Source organism: Bubalus bubalis, chromosome 7 (genome assembly GCF_019923935.1).
Source record: "Bubalus bubalis isolate 160015118507 breed Murrah chromosome 7, NDDB_SH_1, whole genome shotgun sequence".
NCBI classification, from domain to species: Eukaryota; Metazoa; Chordata; class Mammalia; order Artiodactyla; family Bovidae; genus Bubalus; species Bubalus bubalis.
This window is the reverse complement of record NC_059163.1, coordinates 31,203,038-31,214,245: the sequence shown is the minus strand read 5'-3', so window position 1 is coordinate 31,214,245 and position 11,208 is coordinate 31,203,038. Positions and strand designations below refer to the sequence as shown.

At 42.5% G+C, this 11,208-nt stretch overlaps 2 protein-coding genes across 3 annotated transcripts in view; one reads left to right on the top strand and one right to left on the bottom strand.

Moving 5' to 3' along the window:
- The window catches only part of GRSF1 (G-rich RNA sequence binding factor 1), a 55,000-nt gene extending 54,546 nt beyond the window's left edge, over positions 1 to 454 (bottom strand). The window contains exon 1 of the mRNA XM_006069336.3: positions 36 to 454. Within this exon, the coding sequence (XP_006069398.1) occupies positions 36 to 431 (396 nt within the window). The 5' untranslated portion in view covers positions 432 to 454. The remainder of the gene's footprint in view (positions 1 to 35) is intronic.
- The window catches only part of MOB1B (MOB kinase activator 1B), a 93,554-nt gene that overhangs the window by 34,714 nt on the left and 47,632 nt on the right, over positions 1 to 11,208 (top strand). Inside the window, exon 1 of one of the 2 annotated variants that reach the window (XM_025289934.3) lies at positions 431 to 644. The exons of the other annotated variant lie outside the window; for it this stretch is intronic. Coding sequence (XP_025145719.1) covers positions 631 to 644 — 14 coding nt within the window. The 5' untranslated portion in view covers positions 431 to 630. Of the gene's footprint in view, positions 1 to 430; positions 645 to 11,208 lie in introns of those variants that run through there. 2 annotated transcript variants of the gene reach the window in all.

The window sequence follows — 11,208 nt, the reverse complement described above, 5'->3', positions numbered from 1 at the left end:
AGATAGACTCCACAGCCTTTCATCTGGGCACTCACAGTGGGCAGAACTCTGCTGGCAATTCCATCCCTCAGTGCAGGACCCTGACATCCCAGAGTTGAAGCCAACTTCCTTCCAGATCGCTGACACCCAGCTAAGCAGCTTGGAGCGCTCTGCCACTGCCCACAACCTCCAACGGGGTGGACTGGCCTCGACCGGCCGGGCGGCCACCCCGCACTGGCGGGGCGTGGTCCGCCGCTGCCTAGGTGTCCAGAACGTTGGGGACCAGGGGATCGCAGCGGGAGGGGAGGGGTGGGCGCCCTCCGCTCTCGCGAGAGCTCACGAGGTGGGGGCTGCGAGGGGCTGGGGACCGGGGGGTGCGGGAGCGCGCGGCGGCCCTTTCCGGGGAGCAGGCGAACGGCCCTTTCCCCGCCTTCTTTTCCTTCCCCTCCCATTGAGTGATTCAAGCTGTGCGCTTCCCACTTCCGCCCCCTCTGCGAGCCATTGGAACTAGCGAAGCCAAACAAGTTGCGGCCGCCGAGCAGCTGGCGCTCCCTGCCTTCTCCTCATCTCCTCCTCCTTGCTCTCCAGGCCTGGCCGCTGCTGTCCCGAGGCCCCGAGACCGCCAAGCCCGCAGCCCAAGCCGCGGCCGACATGAGCTTCTTGTTGTGAGTAGCCAGGCCCCGCGCGCGCCGGCTTTGTTCAGGCGACCTGGGCCGCGGCCCCCGCCCGCCCGCTTGGCCCCGTGCCGGGCAGGTCTCCGGGAACCTGTCCCGAGAGCTCGCGCTGCCTGACCGCTGCCGCCTCCTGGGCCGGCTTCGAGCATGCGGGAAATCTCCAGCCCCCAAGGAAGCTCTTTATCCCCGGACCCCGAGTCCCGACAACCTCGATGGATGCCTGCGGCCGCGTTTCTCCACCACCCCATACCCTCCTCTCTCTCTTCTGCGTTTGTTTGTTTCCACGCTCTACAGGGGTACCTCCCACTCTTCCGCGTGACCAGTACCCGAGCCGTGCAGGGTCGCCTGTTTCCCTCTCCCCTGGCCATTGCTTTTTCCTGGATCCCAAGCACAGAAAATAGAGCTTTAACCTGTCCCCCTAGGATCCTTTACACTCCCCTCGTAGGTTTTAGGTGTGGGTAGTTGGGGCGACAAGTCTCGTGGCTGTAACACACTTAACGCGGCTGCTGGCTGGTCGGGATCTCTTGGTGACAGCCAGGGGTCTTGGGGATGGAGCTCCTGGCTTTCCCGAGGTGCCCCTCTTCCCTGCGTCCTCCCCTGAAGAGCACGGGCTTTTATCTTTGTAGACAACCACCATATAGGGTCTGGTCGTGTGCCCTGGGTTGATTAGGTTCGCTGGGGAGTTGTTTTGCAAATCATTTGTAAATGCCAACTCCGCGTCACTTTTAGTGCTGGTCATTATTTCCCTTACTTATCTTTAATTGCAGACGAATTGAGGGGGATGGGCAGAAAGATGGGGTGGCTGGATGGGAGTATGGTGGCAGCAAACAAGCCTCAGGTCCTCTGCTTTGGGGGACTGCTCTTTTGAAGGCTTGGTTGTGATTCACCTCTGTTTAATCTGTGGTTAGAAAGCTAGTAAAAATTCGGAGTTTGAAACCCACCCCATATGCTCCTTTACTGTTGTGGAGAAAATTAGCATTTAAAGATTTATTTTTTTGTCCCAATTTTCTTTTCCTGCCTCCCGTGATTTTTCATCATCACACTGGCACCTGAATCCTGAGAATTTAATTCACCCTCATTTCCACAAGATTATATCTAGAATGTTAATCCTTTTTAGGATGTTTAAGCAAAACTGAGATATAGAGGCTAACAGGCAGGTTAGACTTGCTAGTATTTCTGATATGCACAGGGTAGCGAGAGGCCTGGCTTGTCAACCTGCCTTAACACGTTTGAGCTTGTGAAACGTCTTTCTTAGGCTCATCCTGGAAGTTGATTCTGAGTTTGTCAGCTAGGTAGTACTAGATGAGAGGACTGAGTGACTTCATAAAAATCTTCATTTCCTATTTTAGTTTCAGTCAACAAATACAAACATCTCAGCTTGAAACTTTTCATCTTGAGTATTTTTTTTACGTTGCTGATGTTTGATTTCTTCAAGAATTTAAAAGCCATCTTTGAGAGAGCAGTGTAGATGGTGTCCTTGACTGTTTCTGATGGGCCTTTGTCTCTGAGAACTCATAGCTAACATTGGCTGAAGCAGGGAAGAACCATATTTGGCTGAAACCAGGAGATAGAGTTTTGGTGGTATTTTCTGAGTATAAATACAATAGTATCCTACTCTTCTGTGGCTCAGTATTTGATAATTACAGAAATGCTGTAGATAAATTCATTTTCCTGAAGCATATTCGCTACATAAATCATAAAAAAGAATCTTGCCATAGTTAATGTATATAGTACATGGGCTTTTCAGGGGGCACAGTGGTGAAGAATCCACCTGCCAAGCAGGAAACATGGGTTTGATCCCTGGGTCTAGAAGGTCCCCTGGAGAAGGAAATGACCACCCACTCCAGTATTCTTGCCTGGGAAATCCCATGGACATAAGAGACTGACGGGCTACAGTCCATGTGGTCACAAAGAGTCTGACACAACTTAGCTTCTAAACAACAATAATTTGGAACACAGTTTTTCAATCAAGTCACATGTAGCTGTTAATTAATTCTCAAAGTATTTTGTCCACGTGCTTGACTGTCCAAAAAAGTTAATCTAATATTTTTGGTTTTTATTTTCGTCCACTAGTAGTTTTAAAATATGAAGTAGAGAAATATTGATAATTATCACAAGTATAAGAACAAAGTTTTGGTTATTATCTATTCATTATTTGGTATAGTTTCCTGGATATTATTTCTGTTCCAACAGATAAGCAGAGAAAGTAAAGTAAAAGCTGCACTTCAGGAGTTAAATACAAATATTTTCCCCAGTTCTTGGAAGCTTGCTTGTAAGGCTGCCATAAGTGGATAAAGGTGAGGAAATAGGGCCATGTGAGAAACGTATATGAAGGTAATGACTCGTAACTTTTGCAGGCTGTAAGATAGAAGGAAAGAATTATTGATGTTAAAAAATAATTCATATGCAGGCACTGGTGTAGGCACTGGGAATCATTTCTGAACAAAACAGATGAAAATTCCTGCTTTAGTGGAGCTTATTTCTGGTACATGACCGTAAACACTGAACATCAGTACCTTTTATAGTATGGTAGGAGGTTGTCAGTGGACCAGAATCCCTGATAAAGATGTTTTAGATAGGAGGTGAAGTAATTTTAGGTAATCCTCGGGGGAGGTGTTTAGATAATCTGCAGCAGTGATACCTTCGTGTAGCTTTTATACAAATGGCTCAGTAAATTTGCACTTCATGTATAAATCTGACTGGGACAAAGCTTTGGTTGTGCTCCATATTGGCCTGTGTGTGTCTTCAAATTTAGCTAAATTCCCAGATGGTGCATACAAAAACTTTACAGGAACCTAATTTAACTTTGTAGACTCAAATCTTTAAACACATCCTTAGCACCTGCTGTGTGCTAGGCATTGTGCAAGATGTGAGACTCCAGAAATGGTAGACAGTGTATAAATAGTCATCTGTAAGAGATGCTATGCAAGCCCAGGGATCCAGAGAATACAGGGTATTTTGTCCTGTCCTTTCATGAAAGAAATGATGAATGGAAGGTATAACAGGAGTTCTCTAAAAGGGGAAATGGGAGATTTCAGTCAGAGGAAGCATCGGGAGGCATGAAATTGCCTGTGAATTCTCCATTTTGTTCAGGTTTGTTCAAGAGGCTGTAGAACTGGGGACTTGGATAGGATCTTTCAGTAACACAACCTACTCCCCACATCTTGCTCAAGGGGCAAAATCCCAACTTCAGGTTACTCACCTAATTATTAGCCTGGGTAGAATCGGAACACAGTTTTCTTGATTTAGGGCTTTTCCTATCCTGATGTTTTATGAGTATAAAATTCAGGGAAATGTAGGATCAGAGTGAGTTCTTAACAGTATCATTTAACAAATATTAATATATAGTGTGTTCTCTTTGTTTCTAGCATTTTTAGATTGCAGGTCTCTTTTGACATGTAATTCCACAGAAACATTTGCCTAGGAAAAATGAAGTGAAAGTCACTCAGTTGTATCTGACTGTTTGTGACCCCTTGGACTGTAACCCACCAGACTCCTCTGTCCATGGAGTTCTTCAGGCAAGAATACTGGAGTGGGTTGCCATTTCCTTCTCCAGGGTATCTTTCAGACCCAGGGATTGAACTCGGGTCTCCTGCATAGCAGGCAGTTTCTTTACAGATTGAGCCACCAGGAAAGTCCCCCAAGGTGTAATTTCCTAATGTAAGACTACTCAGTTGGAACAGAGTTAAAATAAATATAGTTAACGTTAAAATGGAAATTCATAGGAAAGGTGGTTTAGGAATGTGAATGAATATAAGCCAAACCTATTTCTGTATAGGAAGAAACAAAGAGGTTGGGCAAGGAAGGAAGAAAGAAAAGAAATATTTATTAAGCATTATGGTGGACAACTGCCATTTGTGTTTTCAAAAAAATAGCAGTTTAGGAAAGGGGACCCAGGTTTTCAGCTGTGTTAATATCTGTCTCTCCGTCTGTCTCTTCTGCTTCTCTCTTCTCCTTTCTTTCAAAGACCCCTCCACCCCACCCATCCCAGCATCTTTGTTTTCATTCAGATGATTTAACTGATTTTAGTACCTGAACATCCTCACCTATAAAAGAAATTCATAGTAAAATAACCTAAGTGCTATGTACCAGGCACTAAATGCTTTAAATAAGTAGTTTAATAACAAATAGGAACCCCATTTTTACAGATGAAGAAACTGAAAAAGAGAGGTTAAATAATTTGCTCAAAATTATGTGGCCAGTCCGTGGGGTAGCTGGATTTTGAATCCTGGCAGTCTCAATCCAGAGAACTTGCCTCATATTACCTTTATCTATAATTGATAAAATTCTATAAAAAGGTAGTATTCAAACGGGCCTTGTTTTTCAGAGAAGTCTTCCATTACCAGGTATTAATATCTCGTACTGTTAGGACTGTTTTCTAAGGTTCATCAAGAATGTAATGGTGGAAGAGAAAATCAGATCAGATCAGTCGCTCAGTCGTGTCCGACTCTTTGCGACCCCATGAATCGCAGCATGCCAGGCCTCCCTGTCCATCACCAACTCCCGGAGTTCACTCAGACTCATGTCCATCGAGTCAGTGATGCCATCCAGCCATCTCATCCTCTGTCGTCCCCTTCTCATCTGCCCCCAATCCCTCCCAGCATCAGAGTCTTTTCCAATGAGTCAACTCTTCGCATGAGGTGGCCAAAGTACTGGAGTTTCAGTTTTAGCATCATTCCTTCCAAAGAAATGCCAGGGCTGAGCTCCTTCAGAATGGACTGGTTGGATCTCCTTGCAGTCCAAGGGACTCTCAAGAGTCTTCCCCAACACCACAGTTCAAATTCTTCACAGTCCAACTCTCACATCCATGCATGACCACAGGAAAAACCATAGCCTTGACTAGACGGACCTTTGTTGGCAAAGTAATGTCTCTGCTTTTGAATATGCTATCTAGGTTGGTCATAACTTTTCTTCCAAGGAGTAAGCGTCTTTTAATTTCATGGCTGCAGTCACCATCTGTAGAAACCTTTAAATTTAAATAATACTTTAACATTATTTTTAACTTTTAGTGGATGAATAATACACATTTTGGTGAAATCACAAAATACTGATAAGAAAAGGAAGAAAATAAAAATCTCTCATAATCGCACCTTCAGAGATAGCTATTGTATTTTGTGATGTTACTTCCTAATCTTTTCCATCATGTTTTGTTTGTATATGTTTAAAAATATAGAAATGGATCTCTACTGTGCACAGATCAAGTTTTTCACCTGTGAATTTTTTATGTCAGTATACTACTGCAGCATCACTTTGAGTGTCTGTTGACCAAGTATTATCGTAACAGTTTTGTTGTTTGTTAACCCAATTAATATGGTATGTTTGTTTTGCAGAGGGAATTGAAGTCAGTTTGGTCATGTTTTCAGAACAGTAGTTTTGGGAATTGTGACTACTTGGCTGGCCTTGGTTTACTTTTACCATCTGATACAGAGTTGCATTTGTTTTACATTATTGAGTGCAAAATAATCACTGTTTGATTACTTTTACCATTAATGATTTTTTTTCTTGATAGAGTTAAAGAGTTCTTGTACCTTTAGAGTTTTGGATATATGAAAACACATGTAATACTTCTCTTTAGTTGTATATTTGATTAGGAGATATTGAAGTCGGGCTTTCCTGATGGCTCTATGTGTAAAGAATCTGCCTGCAATTCAGGAGACACAAGAGTCTCTGGTTTGATCCCCGGGTTGAGAAGATCCCCTGGAGAAGGAAATGGCAAACCCCTGCAGAATTCTTGCCTGAAAAATCCCATGGACAGAGGAGCCTGACAGGCTATAATCCAAAGGGTTATAATTAATATTTATTTTTTAGAAGCTGTTTTGGGACTATATACCTATCCCCTTCCTCATTCCATTTTCACCTACGAGTTCTGATGTCTGTTGAAATTTCTTTTCTGTATTATTATTATGATGCTTGACAATGTTCTCATCCTATCACTGCTTTTATATTTATTATGTGACATTTTTACTGTAAGGGAGCCTTTATCCATTCCATTAATTAATTTTTTAATATCAGCATGGGCTCATGGGTTTCTGTTTTATTTAATGAGTTAATTTTGACCATCATAGCTTATTTTGGTGCTCAGATTGACTCCGTTTTGGCTAGTGGGAGTCCTCTTGAGGCTGTCTTCTGGGTCCCTTTGATTCATTCCTGTCTTTCTCTGAGCACTCCATTCCTTTCAACACCATCAGACATTCCCGGTTTATCTTATACTTTCCATGCCTCAACCCTGGGGCTGACCACTTCCCTGAGGGCCTTGGTTCTAGCCAGCAGTGGATCGTATTTGGGAACCAGAATTTAGGTGATAGGTGTCTTCATTACTGCAGATGTTTTGCTGCTCCCGGCCATCTCATTGGCCAATTCTAGAAAAATCCATACCCACATGAATTTAAATCCAAATACTTTTTCTATGTCTGTTCATCTGTATTGAATGAATTCACACTAATACTTGTAGTTCTGAGCACAAGGTTCCTCAGAGTCTCATCCCTTTACATATTTTTCACTTCCTTCTTCGTCAGTGAGGAACCTGGCTCTTCTACTCAGTATACTTAGTTGTTCAGACCTCTCTGTCTGAAGCAATTCTCCTAACTCTGCCGGACCACCTCTCTTGTGGCTTGGCCTCCAGCTGTCATCCAGCCACCATTACTCCTCTCCTGAGCACGTGTGGACCCCCACTTCGGCTGTAATAAGGATGAAAGCAGTCTGATACTCCGTTGTGTGTGGTATGAGTGTGATAGTAATCTAATTTATTTCCCTATGGATCCTGTGTTTAAGACTGATACCTCAGACATGTTGGGAGGATAGTTTATCCTGAATGTAAAAGTTCTAGCTCAATAAATTGTAGTTCCATGTAGCAGTGATATCTAGTTTGTTGTCAGCATCTCAACAGTGTGATGGTTGCTTGTAGCTGTTCTTGTTTTTTATAAACATAGTCATCATTTCTGATGACTAAATCAGAGCCAATTTCTATAGGTTTATTATCATATGTATTAGTGCTACTTTGATTTTCTGAAATTAGAACTTAAAAGCAGGAGTTTGAAGGTAAATAAACATATTTGGGTAATAGTCTAAGAACCTCATAGCCAGGTGGCCTTATTCTTATTATTTGCAGTGGAAAGACTGGGTCTTATTTTATTGCTACTATTGTTTTTATCTTTTTGCCTAAGTTCTCCTGTTCTCAAACTGAAATTTGAGGAGAACAGTTTAGTAGTTGTAGTATTGGGTATTGATTTTTGTGAGTTTCTTTGTAGGGATAGTTAATGGTTTAACTTAAGTACTTTCTTATTATTCAGTATAAACATAGAATAAAGTGGAAGCAGTAGGAGTCAAAGTCTTTTATGACAACTTTTCTGGAGTCTCGATGCCCAGATCATGTTCCAGACAGGTGGGCAGCAGCATGATCCCCTCTTTAGAGAATCTGTTTGCTGGTGGCCTGTATCATTAGATTTAACTACTAAAGTAGCTCTTTGTTTAAAAACTCCCCATTGGTTATAGGTTTTACTCACATATGCCTGGCTCCATTCTCCCTAGCCTTTCCTCAAACCCTACCAAATGTTCAGCTGGTTCTCTTAGTTTCAACTCTTAGAAATTGCACTTTTGAGCCAGTGAACAACAAACCGATTTGTCAAAACTGAAGTCTCTCAACTGGAGCACGGCATTGTTTGGAGTACTGATGCTTGTGTTTCCACCCTATTTGTTAAGGACTCCCAAAGGAGTCTTTATCTGTCAGACTGTTCAATCTTTAAATCAATCCTTTATTAAACTTTTCAAGCTTTTAATTTGAGAAATGGCAATTTTTCAAGAACTGCAATTTAAAAAAAAATGTTTTTTTTTTCAGATTATAGTGAGAGCCAAACTATACCAAAAAATACAATTCTAAGTGGCTAGACATTGGGAAAGTGTTCCTCAGTTGAACTGTACTAATTTTAGCTTTTGCTGAAGTGGGAGCATCTTTGTAAAGTGTTGGGACTGTATTGTCAAATGATAACTAGGTTCTAGAGATACCTTTACCCTTTTTTGTCATTGAATATTTAAAAGAAAGTATCATTGTCATTTCATTTAGCACCATTGGGACGAAAGGTTACTCTTGACCCTCTGGTGACAGGAGGTCATCTCCTGGGCTGAGGAGATCAATATCTATATATAACTCTTGAGAAGTCTACTTTAGACAAAGTTGGAGCTTTGGCATCACTTAGGAGATGGGAATACCAGACCACCTGACCTGCCTCTTGAGAAACCTATATGCAGGTCAGGAAGCAACAGTTAGAACTGGACATGGAACAACAGACTGGTTCCAAATAGGAAAAGGAGTTCGTCAAGGCTGTATGTTGTCACCCTGCTTATTTAACTTATATGCAGAGTACATCATGAGAAACGCTGGGCTGGAAGAAGCACAAGCTGGAATCAAGATTGCCAGGAGAAATATCAATAACCTCAGGTATGCAAATGACACTACCCTTACGGCAGAAAGTGAAGAGGAACTAAAAAGCCTCTTGATGAAAGTGAAAGTAGAGAGTGAAAAAGTTGGCTTAAAGCTCAACATTCAGAAAATGAAGATCATGGCATCTGGTCCCATCACTTCATGGGAAATAGATGTGTCAGACTTTATTTTGGGGGGCTCCAGAATCACTGCAGATGGTGACTGCAGCCAGGAAATTAAAAGACACTTACTCCTTGGAAGAAAAGTTATGACCAACCTAGATAGCATATTAAAAAGTGGAGACGTTACTTTGCCAACAAAGGTCCATCTAGTCAAGGCTATGGTTTTTCCAATGGTCATGTATGGATGTGAGAGTTGGAGTGTGAAGAAAGCGGAGTGCCGAAGAATTGATGCTTTTGAACTGTGGTGTTGGAGAAGACTCTTGAGAGTCCCTTGGACTGCAAGGAGATCCAACCAGTCCATTCTGAAGGAGATCAGGCCTGGCATTTCTTTGGAAGGAATGATGCTAAAGCTGAAACTCCAGTAGTTTGGCCACCTCATGTGAAGAGTTGACTCATTGGAAAAGACTCTGATGCTGGGAGGGACTGGGGGCAGGAGGAGAAGGGGACGACAGAGGATGAGATGGCTGGATGGCATCACTGACTCGATGGACATGAGTCTGAGTGAACTCCAGGAGTTGGTGATGGATAGGGAGGCCTGGCATGCTGCGATTCATGGGGTCGCAAAGAGTCAGACACAACTAAGCGACTGAACTGAACTGAACTGACTGAGGAGTGATTTTAAAAAGCACCTTTAAGTTTGAGAAGTTTTAGACAATAGTAGTTTGTCTGAATATTGAGTTAAATGATTCAAAATAAAGAAGAAAATTCTTTGGTGTTCAGCATAACACTACCTCTGTCCTTGAGAGACTCTGCGAGGCCCTGACAAAGATTCTTTACTTGACCACACTTTGGTCAGGTCTTGAACCTTCTCCTAGGCCTATCTGCACACTTCCTTATAAAAAGTCTGGCTTTAGTAAGAACCCTGCTGGTCGGTTTAACTAGAATCTCCTGCCACCCTCAGGATCTGATCTGCTTCCTCATCCACCACCATCCCTCAGGTGATGTCTGATCACCTCGGCCTGTGTTCAACAAGAATCCTGTTCAGTTCAGTTCAGTCACTTAGTCATGTCCGACTCTTTGCGACCCCATGGACTATTAAGAATCCTTTTAAAAAACCAGAAGGGAAAGAGACACGAGTACCCCAATGTTCATCGCAGTACTGTTTATAATAGCCAGGACATGGAAGCAACCTAGATGTCCATCAGCAGATGAATGGATAAGAAAGCTGTGGTACATATACACAATGGAGTATTATTCAGCCATTAAAAAGAATACATTTGAATCAGTTCTAATGAGGTGGATGAAACTGGAGCCTATTATACAGAGTGAAGTAAGCCAGAAAGAAAAACACCAATACAGTATACTAACGCATATATATGGAATTTAGAAAGATGGTAACAATAACCCTGTGTACGAGACAGCAAAAGAGACACTGATGTATAGAACAGTCTTATGGACTCTGTGGGAGAGGGAGAGGGTGGGAAGATTTGGGAGAATGGCATTGAAACATGTAAAATATCATGTATGAAATGAGTTGCCAGTCCAGGTTCGATGCACGATACTGGATGCTTGGGGCTGGTGCACTGGGACGACCCAGAGGGATGGAATGGGGAGGGAGGAGGGAGGAGGGTTCAGGATGGGGAACACATGTAAACCTGTGGCGGATTCATTTTGATATTTGGCAAATCTAATACAGTTATGTAAAGTTTAAAAATAAAATAAAATTAAAAAAAAAAAAAAAGAATCCTTTTAAGTCAATTTAACCAGGACTGCCCCCCGACCCAGCCCCGTTCCCCTGATATATTGTCTTGGTAATTTTTTCATTCACCCTTGCACCCTGCTCCTTGGTTATAAGTTCCCACTTGCCTTACCAATGCTGTATTTGGAGTGGAACTCAATCTGTCTATCCTACTGTAAAATCCCACTGCAGTAGCCCCTATAGCTGCCTGATTGTTCCTGAATAAAGTCTGCCTTAACCATTTTTAACAAATGTCAGTGAATATTATTTTTTCTTTAA